This window comes from Pezoporus wallicus, unplaced genomic scaffold (genome assembly GCF_028554395.1).
Source record: "Pezoporus wallicus isolate ANWC-B61680 ecotype Strahan unplaced genomic scaffold, APGP_CSIRO_Pwel_v1 contig_5958, whole genome shotgun sequence".
In the NCBI taxonomy this organism is placed as follows: Eukaryota; Metazoa; Chordata; class Aves; order Psittaciformes; family Psittacidae; genus Pezoporus; species Pezoporus wallicus.
Genome location: NW_026638491.1, coordinates 1,084,717 through 1,103,139, shown reverse-complemented (window position 1 = coordinate 1,103,139; position 18,423 = coordinate 1,084,717). Strand labels below are relative to the sequence as shown.

The window sequence follows — 18,423 nt, the reverse complement described above, 5'->3', positions numbered from 1 at the left end:
ACCGGAGCGCAGCTACTGAAACGACGACGTTCCACCCCACGCTGCAATCACAGCCGAGTCTCCTCGGGGCCTCGCTGCTCCGGCCTGGACCCAGCAGGTGGGGCCACCGCGGAGGCGCCTTCCCGGCAGGGGGCAGCACCGCCCGGAGACGCAGGGCCGCGCCGGGCCGGGCCGGGCAGGGCAGGGGCCCATAGCTCTCGGTGTAGTCCCGCTCTCCCCTCGCCACGGCCCCCGGGTGCTGCTGCCGCGGTCAGCACACAGCACCGGGCCGTCGAGACAGCATGGCTCTCGCGAAGGGCTGAACCGGCCTCGGGAGGCTGCTGCCGCCGCGGCGTGACGGGGCAGGTGCCTCGGCTGCGGGATCGCGGAGTGCCGACCCGCGCACTCGGCAGAGGAAATGCGGCCGCAACCGGACCCCCCCGGGGGTGTGTGTGTATTGGACACGCTCCTCCCCGCCGCTCTCGGCCGGCTGCCCCGAGTCCCATCGCGGGGGGCCGGGCCTGCCCCGGGGAGGCGGTGGCGGTCGGCAGCGAGTGGGGCAGGTCGCGGTGGGCAGCACCCGACCCTCCCCCTGCGAGGGGGTCCCTCCGCTCCACCCCCTGCCCGCTGCTGGCAAGGAGCGGTTGGGGGCATGTATAGGAGTAACAGCGCTCGTGATGTCAGCCCGCGCCTAAAATAGAGAGGGATTGACTGCAAATCCACGGCTCGAGGGCTAAAACCTTCCAATCCTGCCTCCGCCAGCGCCGCGCCGGTGTGAAGACGCCCCCACCGCTCGCACACACAGACACACGGACAGACACACACCCCGCGGCGAGGGGAGGGCGCCGGGGACCGCAGCCCAGGTGCCCGCTCCTCCTCCTTTTCCTCCTCTTCCTCCTCCTCCTCCTCTGGCCGGCGGGCACTGCTGGTCTCCGGGGCACGGCGAGCCCGCTGCGGGGCGGGGGAGCGGCGGGGAGCGGAGCTGCCGGATCCTCGCCCTGCGGAGCCCCCAAGGATTACAAGGAATTGCGTGCTCCTTCGCAGCCGCGAGCTAAGGTTATCCCAGAGAGCCAACCTCCTCCTGCCGAAAATAACCCCTCGGACTCCCGAGAAGACAGGGGGGCTTTCTGGACCATGGCATCGACGGAAGGGTGAGGGCGACTGTCTGCGGGGAGGGAGGTAACGCGAGGGTGGAGGGTGGTCCGGCATTGTGCTTTGGATAACAGTTTCCAGGCATCTGCTTCATTGTTAGTCCTCGTCATTCCCTAACGGAATAATTCAAGGAGCGAGAGGGAAAGAGAAGCGAACTAACCCCATTCAGGAGAGGGAGAAAGAGAGGGAAAAAAAAGAATTTCAAATATGAGCAACTCGAAAGGTTCTGTTTTTCCTCGCACCACTTCTTTATTTAACCCCTGGAGGGCAGATCAAGCTTATACCACCTGCCTGGAAGAAGACAAGTGAATGGTTAACTCAGGTGGAGGCGGAAGTAGCCTCCTAAGTATAATAATAATAATAATACATAGTTCAGGAAGAACTGGGGAGCTGTTCCCCCACCCGCCCCTCAAGCCGGCAACAAACAAATCCAACTTCTCAAGGAGTTTTGCAATTTTGCAGTTTTGTGCCAAATGCATTACAGTGCTAGCAAGAGAACTGCTGTGAAGGGTGAAGGGTTATACAAGAGGCTTTAAAGAAAAGCAAACACAGTTCAAGCCCTGGTAACGTCCCTGAGAAGGAAACCCTTCTCCCTACCCATGACAAGATCAGTCACTTGGTCACTTTGATGGGGCTGGGGGCTTTTTCAGTTTACTGGGAGTAAGAAAGAAAAGGAAATGTTTCTTTGATCTCTGGCTGCCCTCTTATAATACTTGCTAGTATTAGAGTGCGTTTGGTGTGAGCCTCCGCCTTATCCCTGGATGTTGTCAGGTTGTATCAGCATGATCTGCTCTGGATAGGACTCTCTGAGGGCAGAGGGCAGAAGGAAGCTCTGTTTATGTTGCTTCTCTGTCTCTTGCGCTGAAAGACTTGCTGAGCTGATTTAAAGAACCTGGCATGTGTCTGTGAGGGTGTGCGCAAGTGTCCCATTACCTGGACTAAGGAAGGAGCTGGCTCTCTGCGGAGAGGCTGTTGAGCAGTTGGCTTGGCAGGAGTGGAAGGCTGTGAAGTGTAAGCTCTGGCTGCTAAGGAGAAGGACAATGCCCAGGTGTGGCAGAGGGCAGATCTGTGGGGCCCTTCTGGCTCTTCAGAGGGCTGGGATAAAGGGAACCAGCTTATTGTTTGCTGCTGCTGCTTTGTCTTTGTGGGAATTTCTGCTCCAAGTCTGTACACCCTTGTTTAATAGCAGCCTAGCAGTTTAATCTGCCCTGTAGCATTTCCTCTCACAGCAAAAATCACTTAACTAGGTACAGTCAACAAATACTGACAGCCACAAAGAAGAAGCTCGGAGATGGAGGAACCGGCCTGCATCCATAGGGTTGCAGCTCAGTCTTCTCTGTCCCTGCTGTATCCTTGGGCTACCCTGATTTTCACTCCCCACTGGTGCTCTGGTCACAGAAGGTGGCTGTAGATGTCTCTGCTTGTTTCAGACCAGTGGGGAAATGTGGCACCTGTTGTGCAGGGGTTTAATAAGAGGAGATATGACGAGAGGTGGCTGTGTTTGTGGGATTGTCAGCTTTGGATGAAAAGAAGTTTTAAATGGTTGTAGAAAGAGAGGTTGTTGTAAATGAAACAGGCTGAACAGGTGGGCTAAAAAACAAGGGCTTCCGCAGATGTACACCTTTCCTTTCCTTAATGGACAGAGCTAAATTGTCAGGATGAGAAAAGAAACAATAAGTTTAGGCTTTGCTTTCAAACTTTTTAGGAAACTTATGGAGTCTAAGACAAGCTGAAACTATTTATTTGGTATGATTCAACTAGTGCTCAGCGATAGCTGAAGGAGGTGTGGAGAAGTTGAGTGGGAAGCTTTTCACTTGCCAGTCCCTTTTTGCCAGTGACAGCCTCTTCCAAAACTGAACTGTTATCTTTCCTTCCCCTCAGGTAAAATGCTGAGGATGGAGATAAGCTTCACACTCTGTCCTAAAGGTCAGCAAACTCAGGCACTATATGGATCCTCAGGGAAAGTGATACTGACCAGACCTGTTCCAGAAAGGCTTTCCACCAGCACTGGCACAATGGAAAAGAGGTAGCAGAAAGTGCCCGCTGCTGCAAGCAGGGCAGTATATCTCAGACAGACACAGGTACATGGAGAAAGACCTGCTGGAGGTGGGAACACAGCGGTCTCACTCCAGGTTTATCTCTAGTGGCTGTTAGGCTGTTCAAGGTTACTCCCCGTTAGCAGGGATCCAGAGTATATAGAGGCTTTATTTTGTTGTGATAGAACTACTCCAGCCACTTTTGAAGTGTGTTATTTCTCTTCTAACAGGGGAGCTTACATAAAATCCCTAAAGTGGGGATGTTGGGATGTGACAGGATACCTGGCAAACAGCAGAAGGCCCTGATGTGTACATAGAGGGAGGCAAATCCATATGCCATGGTAAAGAAGCAGTGGTCACTTAGAGCCAGAATTTGCTAGGAAAGATTTCCTTGTCTGCACCTCTGCAGTGTTGTTTTTTTTTTTTTTTTAAAATTTCAGTGTCTTGTTTGGTGAAGCTTATCCATGTATGGAAATTTGCTGCCCAAATCTTTCTGTTCCAAGAGGATGGTGGACAACAGGAAGCTTCAATTGGTTGATAATTAGAAAAGAAATGTCCCCAACATGGCAAAATCAGACCCATGTGTCTTCTGGGTCTACCTTGCCATAGTTCCAGCTAGTGGGGCTTTGGCTTACTGTTGAATACATTGTATCTTGACTGTTAAGTCTTCCCTTATCAAAATCCCTGGATACAGATCTCATTACCAAGATGGATTTTTGGTGGTTAACTGGTGCTGGAAACAGAAAACAGCTGGTTCAAGGAGGAAGGACTAGAGCTGGGTATTGACACTGTTGAGGGTTGCTTGGTTTTATGTACTCTGTTTAAACGTCCTCTGCTGGCCATGACTGCAGGCACTGTGGTGCTGCTAGGAGAAGTGGCCTTCTGATCTATGCTAGCATTGCTTTTCCTGAGTCCTTAACTTGGTTCTAACATGCAGTGACATCAGTTCATAATCACGGATTGTGGTGCTGGTGTAGTTCTCAGTATGCGGTAGGTTCAACCTGTGGAGACTTACCATAGCGGAGCATTTTAACATTTCCTTTGCTTTTATGGGGTCTGAGAGGACCTAAAGGTCAAATGAGGTGGACTCTGATCCAATCTATGCCCATGCTTGGCTTCAGGCTTTGAGTTAAGTCCTGAACACCTTGCTTCACATGGTTTGTTATGGCACTCATCTCTCTTTAATGTCACTGTTCCAAAAGAGAAAGGATGAAACACCTTGCTACTGTTAAAAACCTACCAAACAACCCATTTTTGTATAACCTAGAGATAGGTTTTACATGTGAAAACAGAATGTGACTTTGTAACTCAGATATTAAAACCTTGAGTATTTAAATTATTTATGTGATTTTACCTGTTTGAGTGATGCTGATTGAGGTGCTCTAAAAGTCTACAGGTGGTGTTTATATTTTGTATACTATTGAAGAGTGGGAATTTCAGGTGTGATGTTTGGGTTTGGGTCTGTTCCTTAAAGAATATAGCCACTAGGAGACACTATCACTGCATTTTTAGCAGTAAATTAAACACAGGCAGAGCAGGTGTGTCTGAGCCAGGAGCTCAACCCTCTGCCTGCAGGTGAGCCTGGAGCAGTCCCACCATGGCTTTGGCCAGGTAGCCTTCTTCCAGTTCACAGGCATTGTTAGGAAGCTACAGAGATTCCTGTCTGCATATTTGACTTTATCAGTATCTCATTAACAAGAAACAAACAAACAATGCTGTGGTCCATTCCTCCTTTCCAAACTCGATTGTTCCTACATTCTGTAGGTACTCTCTCTCTTCATCCTAAGTTTCACTGTCTCTGACGCTATATATCATGGGTATGGTTTGTCTGTACTACCTAATCAGCAAACGAGTTTTGTCCACATCAGGGAGCCTATGATTTGATTTCTCTAAAATTAGACAGAGCATGTGGTGTGGAATGTGCACAGGTTTTATACTGGCTGTGGAAAGATGATTATCAGTCAATTAAACTTAAAGTTTATGCAGGAGGCACAAATAATACATACTTTACTTGGCATCCAGCCCTGTGGATGTGAAGTTGACCTGTCAACATTTCTTTAACAAAGTTGAACCTTAAGAATTAATTTATTATACAGGATTAGTGTTTTAGTCATGTGGCTGTGGTGGGTTTAGATCTTGGAGCAGGAGTCCTAAAGCCATTTGCCAAGCCAAAAGCTGCATCGTCAAAACAAATCCTGGAAGGGAGATTGGCAGCATGTATTATATGCCTAGCCCAGAGACAGCAGGACACACCTAGGTGAATCAGAAAGGCTAGCTTAGCATTTCATGGGAGGGTTCAGGCACCTACATAGGAGAGTGGGCTTTCAGGATCTGCCACAATATGTACAATAAGAACAGATTTCTTGTAATCTGAGTTCTTACTCTGTAATTTACTCACAAAATTCCCCTAAATAGAAATCTGATGAAATATGCTGGTGCAAATGTTTAGATACTTCAGAGGATGAAATCCTCTAATTGCTGTTACTTTTATGCAGGATTTGTTACTTTTATGCAGCACCGACTTGGGATGGAGATGTTTTATTCTATGCTCTTTCTTCAGCGTTTTGTGGGACAGATGGAGTGGATGTAGCCTATTAATTAGACATATCAGCTGGGGCTGTGACCTCATTTCATTGTTGTCCATTGCAAATCCCTCTCTGATTTCAATAAAATAGAATTTAAGCTCTACAGAAGATAATTTATGTTCCTTAGAATGCATCTGGTGACATAATAGTTCTCACAGCCCCAAACTTCAGTTTGGCCTTGAAAACTTTGCACTTTCAAAAGGAAAGTGCATTAACTTGATTTTTCTACATATCCAGATTCTTATGTAGATGCACAAGGAATAAAATACTCCTTAGAAAGTCTATAGGGGTTTGGTAATTCTGAACTTTCTGGAAAAAGCATATTGGATTAGAATCACAGAATGGTTTGTGCTTCTTCCTAAAATCTCATCTCAATCTCCCCTCTGTCAGGTTAAAGCCATTCCCCCTTGTCCTGTCACTACAGGCCCTTGTCAGAAGTCCCTCTCCAGATTTCTTGTTGGCCCCTTTAGGCACTGGAAGCTGCTCTAAGGTCTCCCTGGAGTCTCCTCTTCTCTTTCTAACCTCCATCCTTTTTCTTGGAGGAGAGGTTCTTTCTCCCCACTCTGTCAAAGCATTATAAACAGTGAATGAACACCAATATAAAATCAGAGGAGAAACTATAGAGCCTAATAAGAGAGATTAGGAAATATATCATTGAGTGTTCTAACTCTGAAAATACAGTTATCCCCTTCTCTAATGCAGACTGCAGCAACACAACTCCTGAGGTTGAAAGCTGAAGTGTCTGGCTCAGAATGGTCCTGATGAGAAGTACATTTTTCATTTTGTTTGCACACTGCTTGTCCTGTACTGTGGTCGTTCTTTGACCACAGTGGCATTGTGGTGTCTCACAGCAATACTGTGGGTCTCTAATAAGCATTGTCATTTTAGTGAGGTCCTGCAGATCATCCCAGCAAAGTAATTGCCCCCATTTAACACTACAGCTGGCCAGCAGGTGCATATGTAATGGTGCTTTTAATTCTTACAGCATTAGTTTCTTTCTGTGTCCAGTTAATATACTTCACATATTCTAAATCTCTTTGTTGGCCAATGTTTTTCTCATGTTGCTGATATTTCTCTACTCAGAATTATTAGCATTGTCTTGGCAATGCTGAATTTCCTTGGCTCATAGACCTCTGGACTCCAATATACCAGTTTCCTAGGACTTGTTTCTTCTTTTTTTTTGTATGAGGTTTGGTGAAGTCTATCTGAAACTAATTGAATTTTTTTTTAAGTCTGACCTTCCAGAGCAACTGCTGCTGATAGATAAAGTCTGAAAGAGGATAGTGCTTCCTTAAAAAATGGCTAATGTTTTCAAAAGTCTTGCTTTACTGTGAGATAAATCAGAGAATCACAGACTGGTTTAGTTTGAAAAGGACCTTAAGATCATCTAGTTTCATCTAGTTCCAACCCCCTGCCATGGGCAGGGACGCCTTCCACTAGAGCACGTTGCCCAGATAAGCACATATGTACACTCTCCTGCATGGGCGTACATGCAGATATGCATGTACAAGTGCGCATAGAGCGCAGCGTACAAAGCAGTACTGTACTAGCAAATTACTGTGTGTAATTTTTCTCCTTGATCTTCCTGTTTCCCCTTGATCTACAGGCTTCCTTTCCCCAGCCCAATCTGTTGCAATGCCTGCTATTTAGAGCAATTAATTGCATGAGTTCTTGAAAACACTGACTAGATCTGTCAAATCCATTGTCTCGGTTATTGTCTATCTGCTAATGAAATCTCCTTTCTTGCCAAGTCAGTACAATATTTCACGCTTTTAGCCTCTGGCTTATTAGTTTAAAATGCTGTTTCCAGAGGCAGGCAAGCAATAAAAGTAAGTGTGATTTTATATATTTAATCCTACTTCTATTTAATGTCAAAGCCTCTCAGTGTATATAAAGTTTTAAGACAATTTGCTGCAACATAGGTCTTGGTGCTTGGGTGAGATAACAGACTAGGTTCAAAAGTGATTGTATTTTCTAACTTTTATCCAGAACATATTTGATCCTGTGTAGGCAATTCCAAGCTGGGGATCCTTACCAGGAAGAAAACAACCAAGGCATAAAAGAATTAAGGCACACCCCAGCTAATTATAGGCATCTTTGTAAGGATGGTATGAAATTCACACTAATACAGTATTTAACGGTCACTGACATGTCTGAGAAATCAAATTAATTGAAGTGTTTTAAAGAAAAGAAGGCAGAGGGAGAATTAAAAAAAGGAGAAATATATAATTTATACTTCTAAAAAAAATGCTTAGTTTCAGCCCAAACATTTTTATTTCAAGCCTATTTTATTTACAACTGAAAAAAGGCTAATGAAAAAAGGAATACTAAAATGAAGTAGGTGCTCCGATACAAAGGAAAACACTGTGTATTCAGGACACATTTTGGTTGACTAAAAAAATATTTGCCTTTTTTTGTGTTTTGTTTTAAGTTTTGCTGACAAACTTAGAACATATCTTTTTTAGTGGGACAGCTACTGATCTATTTCTTGTCTTAAAAAAAAAACAACAAACCACCAATTTAAAAATTAGTATTTTTTTCCAGGCTGCTTTCAGATCTGTAGCCATTTTTACTATTCTCTCAACATGACTTAAACTCTGGGCTATTCCTGTAGCATTAAATATAATCGCAGAATTACAAATTGTTTTGGGTTGGAAGGGACCTTAAAGCTCATCCAGTTCCAACCCCCTGCCATGGGTGGGGACACCTTCCACTAGACCAGGTTGCTCCAAGCCCTGTCCAACCTGGCCTTGAACACTGCCAGAGATTGGGCAGCCACAGCTTCTCTGGGCAACCTCCTCCACAGGGAAGAACCTCTTCCTAAGATCTCATCTCAGTCTACCCTCTGTCAGGTTAAAGCCATCCCCCCCTTGTCCTGTCATTCTCTAAGTGAAGTGTTTGCATAATTTTAGGCACCACTCTAGTTCCGTCAGGGTGCTGGAGCTAGATGATCTCCAAGGTTCCTTCCAACTCAAACCTTTCTATATGTAACATGTAACTGGGAATATGAGAATGGACTAGAAGCTCTCCAGAGGTCACTTGCAACCTTAAATGTTCTGAGATTCTGTATACCACAAATACACAGTGTGTAGCTGTCCCAGTGCAGTGTCTTCCATCTTAGTTCTTGGGTATTGCTGCGATGCTATGCGTAGCTGACACATCATTCTATACTACACCATGTCCATGGTACTTATTTTTCATGAGATTGGCATCAGGCTTTGTATACATGAATAGTAGTCCAGCCCTAAAGGAACAGTTGTCCTGTTAAGTCCGCACAACACTGGTTAGTATGTGAAGAGCCTTGGGTATGCTCATAGAGTGCATTTCCTGGTGTAGCTGAACCCAAAAGTCATTCAGTGCATCTGCCCCAACACAGCTGTGCAAGGTAGTGTAGCAGATGGGCTTCATCAGGAAGTTCACTCCAGAAGCTTGCTCCTTATTCAGACTAAATTGCTAATACAAGTTCACCCTCAGGTAAGTGATCTCCACTGGGCAGGTTCCTGGAAGATTCTTGTCGTCTTCTGGATACTCATGTGCATAGCAGCAGTGCAGCCACAAGCTGAGATGCTGCCTTGGCCTGCTGAGACTTTTGCTAGTGAACGGTACATGGCCTGCTTGTCCTGAGAAGCACAGATAGGGCAAAGCATGACTGGAGGTAAAACATAGTCTCCAGTCATACAGCATGTGGAGGCTTCTGTTGCAAATTCATGCCAAATGTGCAGCTCTTGGCCCCATACAGTGGCAGGAGTAGCATATTGAGTATATCTATATGTACCCTTGACAGGCTGAGAGAGCTGGGTTGGTTCAGCCTGGAGAAGAGAAGGCCCTGGGGAGACCTTAGAGCAGCTTCCAGTGCCTAGAGGGGTTGACAAGAAATCTGGAGAGGGGCTTTTGACAAGGGCCTGTCGTGACAGGACAAGGGGGAATGGCTTTAACCTGACAAAGGGGAGATTGTGAATAGACACTAGGCAGAAGTTCTTCCCTGTGAGGGTGATGAGATACCAGCACAGGTTGCCCAGAGAAGCTGTGGCTGCCCCATCCCTGGCAGTGTTCAAAATCAGGTTGGATGGGGCTTGGAGCAACCTGGTCTAGTAGAAGATGTCCCTGCCTGTGGCAGGGCTTCAGAACTAGATGAGCTTTAAGGTCCCTTCCAACTCAAACTAGGCTGTGATTCTGTAAATCTATCTACGTTTGTAGGACACTTCCTCTGAGGCAGAAAGCTGTCTCATTAATTGAGCGTCTGGTTCTTATTTGTGTAAGAACTACTCTTGCTATAGTAACTGGTAAGAGATTGCCCTTAAAAGCATACATGTATCTAAACACATGTCATCCCCACACATGCACGCATATGGGAATTAATTAACACCTGGTTGCTATTTATATCACAGCAATCTAGGGCACGAAGTGAAAAACAGATCAGAATCCCTCACCGAACAGTTTAGGGGGACTAGGCATAAGGCAATGTCCCATTCTGGAAACTGGTAGGAAATACTATCCCTATTAATACAAAAAGTGCCCCAGGAAGCTTCACAGTTATGTAGGCCAAGAGCATTACAAAACCTGTCTCACTGTAATACCAAAGCACCTCAGTAGGAAGCCTCCCGCTGCTTCCAGGATTAGCTGTTGCCTTCCTTCTTGCTTTCTTTCCTTAGACATACATCTTTCCCATTTGCAAGCATATGTTCCCTGGTGGTGTGTTGAAGGGAGTTCTCAACAGCCATTTCTGTGGGGGACCTGGAGGACCCCCTGAAAGGCATGGCACTGAGCTCAAAGTTTAGGGCAGAATGGCCCCATAGCAGTCACCGTCTCCTCAAGCAAATTGCTTGAGGGCTTTCAGGAGGACATTCCTGTCTCGATTTTCTGGGAATGGGTTTGTGTCACATGGTGGCACCCTTGCAAACCAAATAAAGCCCAAACTCCAGCTGCAGCTTTCTCAGGGAGGTCTTCACCCTCACCCAGTAACTTGAATGTCTTTCAGAGGCTGTTCCCCTGGTTGTATCTGGCTTGAAATCAGTGACTAGGTGGAAAGACTTACTGGGCAGTGGGAAACATATAATCCAAAAGGGTGTTGTGGTTGTGTAAGCCCCATGTTTTTCAGGTAACCTGGCAAAATCATAGTGCAGAGTAAAATCCCATTATGTTGGTTGGTATTTATCACAGCTGGCTATTTTTGCCATTAAAGATACTTTCTTCCCCTTGGTAATATTTAGCAATGGGATGTTACTATCAGTAACGCTTGCAAAACACAGAGCAAGAATATATGTGGCTAAATTCAGACTGAAGGAATCCCGTTCTGGCCACTTGGATTCTCGCCAGGTTCCTGACTTAGACGGGGGTATTGTGTTACCCAGGGTTCTTAAATAGTTCTGCTGTTTTGCCTTCCCACGACGAGATAGGCTGTTGGTTGTAGGTACCTCAGTTTTGCATTTGTGCATGCTTTGGAAGCCTCTGCAGCTCCAGAGATCAATCTGCTTGAGATCTTGCTATTCATCATTCTGGTGGCGGTGTCCAAAAGCCTGGGCTGGGGATTGGAGCCCAGATGTACATTAGCTGTTACATACGTTCAGAGTGGACAGACAGACAGTTGCCTGCTTTGGTCTTACTACCACAACTTCTGCATTTCTCTAGCTAACAAAAAAGACACCATTGGTTGTTATGGCCTCCATGCAAGAGCAGGAGTAAGGTGGAGTCCAAAACCAGCTCGATTTGTAGGTTTTATTTATTCACTAACCTACAGAGAAACACTTCTAATTCAACATAGCAATGACGTTAGTTCTTCTGGGTGTATTGTCCAAATCAGGAGAAAAGAATGTATTTTCCTATATTGAGGGAACTGTAGCGATGTAGTTATAGAAAGGCTCAAATACCAGTATCTTTATTTGTGTTTGTTTTGAACATTGGGCTGCCCCCAAAATATCCTGTGGAGCCCACATATGTAGCCCTTAACAATAAAATAATGAAGAATAATAATATTTCACCAGTGAAGTTGAAATCACTCAATCTAGATTTGCCATTTGCTTTGGTAAGTACAAGAATTTTCTACTGTGTGTTATGCTGTTCAACATGCACATGAAACTTTTTCATTGCTTAGACTCCTTAACAAAGTCATGTAAGACAGAGTGGGATTGATGTAATTGACTTGAAAAAGTGTTAAGTGACAGTTTAATTCTACTGGGTGGTTACATTTCATAATATTTTCAGTCTCTCTGTTGAAGATAGTACATTATTGTGATACCTCAATGAGCATAGCAGCCATCGTATCCCTTCTCTTTGTACAAATACAGGAGGATCTCAAGAGTCAGTACATGTCTGAGATCACAAGGCTGCTCCTGACAGCCACTGAGGTGGCGGTGATAAGAAAGGGGCTCTCACATTAAAGCTGCTGGCTCTACATATGCAGAAGCACTGGAAGTCATCACTTTCAAATGGTCAGAGCTGATGAGAGAAACCTGCCAGAATGGGGCATGGGTTGGATATACACATTGAATGAGAGCTGAAGAAACAGTGGGTGGTGCCTGGAGGTCAGACTTGGCCTCAAGACTGAGGACTGAAAATGGTGGACAAATTAGTCACTGTCTTGTACCCGTGTGTTAATGCATCTTATTACACTGGATTATAAGGTGACCATACATCACAGAATCATAGAATCACCAACTGGTTTGGATTGGAAGAGACTTTAATGTTCATCCAGTTCCAAATTCCTGCCACAGGCAAGGACACCTTCCACTGGACCAGGTTGCTCCAAGCCCCATCCAACCTGACCTTGAACACTGCCAGGGATGGGGCAGCCACAGCTTCTCTGGGCAACCTGTGCTAGTACCTCACCACCATCACAGGGAAGAACTTCTGCCTAATATCTGTTCTCAGTCTCCCCTCTGTCAGGTTACAGCCATTCCCCCTTGTCCTGTCACTACAGGCCCTTGTCAAAAGCCCCTCTACAGATTTGTTTTTTAGCCCCTTTTAAACACCAGGAGCTGCTCTAAGATCTCCCCGGAGCCTTCTCCAGGCTGAAGCAGCCCAGCTCTCTCAGCTATAGCTTAGACATGTTTGTTTCTTTTTTTCCCTGTTCAGTCATCCACATATGTAGTGGGAATTTCCTACACTTGTTTCATGCCTCTATGAATAGAGCTTGTACTGAAAACCATGTGTGCTCTGCACTCCTTGATGGTTCCTGCAAGTACTGTCTTGTGCGAGTGTGTATTCATGATGACCATGAGTACAAACACGTTCATGTTGACACCAGTGTTCACGTGCAGTGTCCCACAAGTTTGCCAATATGTTCTAGCATGCCTTAGATCTGAAAATTTTTTACTCTCAGTTCTCTGAACAAATAGTGGCCCCCTGCCAAAAACTGAAATAGTTCTGGCTACCTGCTCTGTTCTGTTTACACTAAAAGCCTCTGTATCATATTTTTTCCTCAGACTATTGGCAATTGTTTGCCACCTGAACTAGAATCAGGCTTGGTAATTGCTAGAACTAATTCATGATGCAGATGTCAGGGTTTTACTGAAAAGGAAGTGAGGAAAAAAGAGCACTGTAGGATTTTCACAGTGCTACCCAAATACTACTTTTAATAAGTGAAAAGTAGGTATTCTCCCATTTGTTATTTTTAAAATCTTTACTCATTCCAAGAATGAATAAAAATTAATCACAAACGAATGTGATTATGCCAACTGTGCATAGTTTATTTGGGTTTGCCAGTACAGACTGCTGTGTTAACTTCTCATCAGTTAGAGGAAAATTTTTCTGGGTTTACTCTTCCTTCAGTGAGGCTATTGCCCGTGTGGCTGGCAAGAAGAAATCAGTGTCAGTGGAATATGCTGGACTTTCTGCTGAAGGCCAGACTGTGATAGAATACATGATACATGTCGTGCGAATTCTGCTGCTGTGCTGGGTTACCTGCTAATCTGAAAGTCTCTTCAGAAGTCCTCCACAGCTACTCACAGACATGCTAGTGCTCCCTGTGGAAATGTATTGAGTCGCCTACCGGGAAGCAAGCTCTTTGCTTAGTTTTTCTTAGCTGTGCAGCTACTCTGCACTAATTCCTCATGTACTTAGCCAAATCAAAAGTGGAGTAGCTGGCTGTACCTTGAAGGTGTAGGATAGCCAGCACGGTACCTTTGCCTGTTCTGCCTTAGATTCCCGGTGCGAACAAGCCTCAGAGTTGCAAAGGGTTTGTCATCCTCGAAAAAAATCCCATCTTCTTTCAATCCACTGTGAGTTTCAGGAGCTTCGTTTTCTTTAGCTGGGTTCTGAATGTGACTGCCCAGGTAAGGCCAGAAGATGGGGTTAAAGAATTGGTTTTGACTCTGCTCCTTTCTGACTACCAGCTAGCACTGCGTGAGCCGCTGGGCAAGTTGGAGCCTGGCTGCTAATGAAACCGCTGGATTTTATGCACAACATGAATTTGACTCATACTTGCTTGTCTTAGAAATACAATGCAGCTGTGTCAGAACAGGCCTTTGCTTGCTGCAACCTTTGCCTTGTTCCCTTGTGCTGTGGGAGTAAAAGGAGCAGGACACTTGTGCAAACAAATAGCGTGCAATTACTTGTGGCTCTTTGGAAAAAAGCCCGACAGGTAATGCTCGGAAAAACTTATGTGATATACAGAAATGGGGGTAAAGAGCTAACTTTCTCAGTTCTGCCTTCACGGGGCATTTGTTAACAGTAAATTCTGCTATGCAGTAATGTATAACCACAAGGACACAGACTTTATGGGAGGCTGTAATTAGCACTAAAAACACATGACCTGACCGAACCAAAGCAAACGAAGTAGCTGCTTCCCTAATGAGGCTGTAGGGAAAGCACTCACAGATGGCAAGTGGACTTTTTTTTTTTTTTAATGAAAAATTACCATAAATAGGCTAATGAAGCTGTGTTTAGGGATACACTGACTACACCATTTCCAACTTGGAGTTGTGGAGTGACTTTTTTCCTGTCTTAGAAAAATACAGACCTGAAATTCAATTCTGCTAGCAGATGGACAGCAAAGATTCAGTGTATAGAAACACAGAATTCATAATACTCAGATTTGCTTTATAATGCACAATATGATGTGTTTTGAAAACTACATCTGATTTTCTTTGGGTGTGCCCCAAAGCAGAAAAGAAAGGAAATGGTGGTTCATACCATTCAAACCCAGCTAAACACCAATTTTTAAGAAGTGAAGAAAGATCAGTCTCTGCTCCTCCCTATTTGCTTAATGCTGCTGTATCTGGATTTCCTAGAATCATAGAACCATAGAACTGTTTGGGTTGGAAGGAACCTTAAAGCTCATCCAATTCCAACCCCCTGCCATGGGCAGGGACACCTTCCACTAGACCAGGTTGCTCCAAGCCCCGTCCAACCTGGTCTTGAACACTGCCAGGGATGGGGCAGCCACAGCTTCTCTGGGCAACCTGTGCCAGGGCCTCACCACCCTCACAGGGAAGAACTTCCTTGTATCTCAGTCGCCCCTCTGTCAACATAAACCCACTCCCCCTTGTCCTGTCACTACTTGTCCTTGTCAAAAGAACCTTTTGAAGTATCCTGTAGGCCCTCTAGGCACTGGAAGGCTGATATAAGGGTACTGGAAGGCTACTATAAGGAGTAACATAGAGTAACATGCTGGTAAAAGACCGGAACAGGCGGGTGAATGCTTGAGGTACAGACAGAGCTAGGCTTGGTCAGAAATGGACTTAGAAAGCTGTACTTTTTGTAGTGCTTCCTCATACTCTCTGTCTGAAGGTGCAGATCTTCCAAACCCTTGCTGCACTGAGGTTGTTCCGCCTGTGCTCTGAATTCATTTTTTATGAACGATGCTAAATGAGCCACCCGGTAGAATAGATTTCAGTGGGTCTTTGTCCATGGGTAGTAAGGTCTCAGTGCTGTTTCAGGCTGTTTCCCGAGAAGCCTTCAACCATCTGATCTGTGTATGTTTGAAAAAATCTCATACTGTCTCTTGCAGGGAGTGAATCTCATCCCAACAGACCATTTATCCTTTGGCTTCTCCTTGCTGTGTCTACCACAAATAATGTTTTTGTGGTTTGTGGGAGGACTCCCTAGGAACTGAAATCACTCATTTATCATGTATCACAAAACTGTCATTTGTGGTTGTGCGTTTTGTTCACGGCCAAGCCAGGCTGGACTCGGTCCAGATATGAACCCAGCTCCCCTCCCTTAGGCATCCAGTTCCACTCACTTGCAACAGCAACACCCTACATAAAACTCACTCTGCCTCTCCCAGAATAAAAGTCCTTATGATATTACACCTTGCTGTTGCTACAGCTGTTACAGAAAGGTAGCCCTACTATAGAGAAGCAAGACTGACTGCATGTGTGCACCTCATGCAGTACTGAATTATATGTTGTTAATAATTACATTGAGCTGGTAAAAATGGCTAATAGTTACAAGACCGTCCTTCTGGAATCATGGGCAGCACCACAAAGCATCCTGTGCATTCGCCAGTACTCTTCCTAACATATCTTCATGCTCTAGGGAGCTGTGCAAAAACGGGAGACAGACTTTTATGGCCAAAGGACACCAACTTGAGCTGTTCTCACTCCACGCTGAGGGAGGTTGTATGTGTGTGTGTATGCCCCCATGCAACTTGTGCTCCATTAGGAGAAATAGATCCTAGATTAAATATTAGGAAGAAGCTCTTCCCTGTGAGGGTGGTGGGGCACTGGCACAGGTTGCCCAGAGAAGCTGTGGCTGCCCCGTCCCTGGCAGTGTTCAAGGCCAGGTTGGATGGGGCTTGGAGTAACCTTGTCTAGTGGAAGGTGTCCCTGCAGGGGGGTGGAATTTTATGATCTTTAAGGTCCCTTCCAACCCAAACCATTCTGTGATTCCATGATTCTATTGTTCTATTATAATATGAACATGAAACCCAGCAAATATTTTCCAGAAAGTGCAGTGAGAAAAATAATGGAAACTAAGAGTATTTATTGTTACTTCCCCTCAGCAAGGGGACCTCAGAGGCAGTGAGATTTATTTTCTGTTCATTGGTCATCACCCTGCTGACTTCAACCCAGTTCTGTCAGTTTACATCAGCAGGGAGGTGACCTTCTGCTCATCTGAAATTTATACAGACACCCATCATTCAGTCAGTTGTAGAATGTGTGTTTGATGGGGCAACTTCAGCTCTAGCGTATACACATCCACCCTTTATCATGACTTGCACTGCTCATGTTCAAAGCAGCCTAAATCTGTTTTTATGAATAGAGAGCTCAGGCATTACTATGGCAACCTAAAGCCAGGAGTAAATTATTAATAGTGTTCAGCAGCAGAAAATGTTAAATCCTGTGTCTGATGGCTGTGACTGTGGTGGTATGTGTTTTATTGAGAAAATAGCACCAGACTTTTGTAGCACTGTTATTTCAAAGTACATTATGTGAGCTATGAGATCTTTATTCTTTCTTTGTATTTTTTTCCTGGAGCTTTGTCATCTGCTCTCACGCTTTAAGCCATTTCTCTAACTGTTAACAGACAGGCACAATGGGTTACGTTTAAAAGGGAATCTCTTTCTCCATGCTTCAAAATTCCAATGCAAAACTCACTTGTTTTAATTTTTGTAAAGAAAATGACAACTCCTGACATTTCATAAGTTACTATTTTAAATTAGAATTTAAATTTAAAATAGAATAACTATAAAAATCAAAATTTAGGGGGAAAATGTGTCTTATACCTGTTTGGTTTTGATACAGCTTTTCTATGCAGGAATAGCATGGTTGTAAATGTATTGCAGAAGATTTTAAGGGTTTTTCAATACATTCAGTAATCCACAAGCTTTTTCTCTGACCATGCATATGTAAAGTAGGGCTGTAGTATTCTAACTTTTAAGAAAATGGAAACTAAATTGATGAGCTCTGAAGTTCTGGTTTTGCACTGTTTATTAACAATGTTTGTGATGCGTTTTCCTTGCTCAGATCTGCCTCCCCAGCATATTTCAAACATTTTATTTTCTTTTATAAAATTTTCTGGAAAATCTTTTTAGGGCTTAATATGAAAAGCATCATGGGGATAAGAGGGCATGAAATGAAACATGCCATTGAGAGCAGAATTTTTTCCATCTATAATACTAAGGTCAGTGCTTTGTGTTGTTGGACTTTACATTACAGCTTTAAAACTACTTAAAGATGAGATCCTGCCTATCAATTTTTCTCATGTATGTATAATCAATTGTCTGTGGTTATTCAGATTGTCTTTATTCTTAGTCTTTTCTCATTAAGGGTTTTGATAGATGATTCGAGATAAGAATTACATTTCTGGTGATGTTGAGTATTTGTTACAAAAAAGGTAGAAAGTCTTTAAAATGCAATTTAAGAAACACATAGGTATTAGCCTCCAATCTGAATGGGTTCTAGGAAAATACACAAGTTTAACAGATGCGCTAAGGAGGAAATTTGGTTGATGTAGTTATGCCTAAAAATTGTTGTTATGATCCTAAAATTGTTTGTTGAAACAACAAGATAATTGAGTAAATATCAATCACATATTTTTTCCACCTAAGACTAATATGCTTCCCAAATAGTCTGTACTAGACAGGTAAGTTTTCATGTTAGTTCTGGATGGGTTGTATGTAGGTCTTTCCCTAGGGTGCTGCTTCCTTCCCAAATGGGCAGCTGATGAGGGCTCTACATGCCCTTGTAAAAAGTCCCTTTCCAGATTTCTTGACTTTATTTCCTACATCA

The 18,423-nt window shown here is 44.4% G+C and overlaps 2 protein-coding genes across 2 annotated transcripts in view; one reads left to right on the top strand and one right to left on the bottom strand.

The window, feature by feature from the left end:
- Positions 1-250: 250 nt before the first annotated feature.
- LOC130600047 (serine/arginine repetitive matrix protein 1-like) lies at positions 251-1,115 on the bottom strand. The gene is made up of 3 exons (XM_057411017.1): positions 1,055-1,115; positions 805-977; positions 251-670 (listed from the first exon to the last, which is right to left on the bottom strand). Exons 1-3 carry the CDS (start codon positions 1,113-1,115, stop codon positions 251-253), a joined length of 654 nt encoding a protein of 217 aa, XP_057267000.1.
- The window catches only part of SLC1A2 (solute carrier family 1 member 2), a 79,905-nt gene continuing 62,010 nt past the window's right edge, over positions 529-18,423 (top strand). The window contains exon 1 of the mRNA XM_057410936.1: positions 529-1,130. Coding sequence (XP_057266919.1) covers positions 1,114-1,130 — 17 coding nt within the window. The 5' untranslated portion in view covers positions 529-1,113. The remainder of the gene's footprint in view (positions 1,131-18,423) is intronic.

Bases quoted from the DNA above. Each gene is read 5' to 3' on its own strand.
- LOC130600047 (XM_057411017.1), bottom strand. From the start codon at position 1,115: ATGGTCCAGAAAGCCCCCCTGTCTTCTCGGGAGTCCGAGGGGTTATTT. The intron at 978-1,054 runs GTTGGCTCTCTG...GGGGCTCCGCAG, and splicing joins GTTATTTTCGGCAGGAGGAG to GGCGAGGATCCGGCAGCTCC. The intron at 671-804 runs GTGTGTGTCTGT...TCTCTATTTTAG, and splicing joins CGCCCTCCCCTCGCCGCGGG to GCGCGGGCTGACATCACGAG.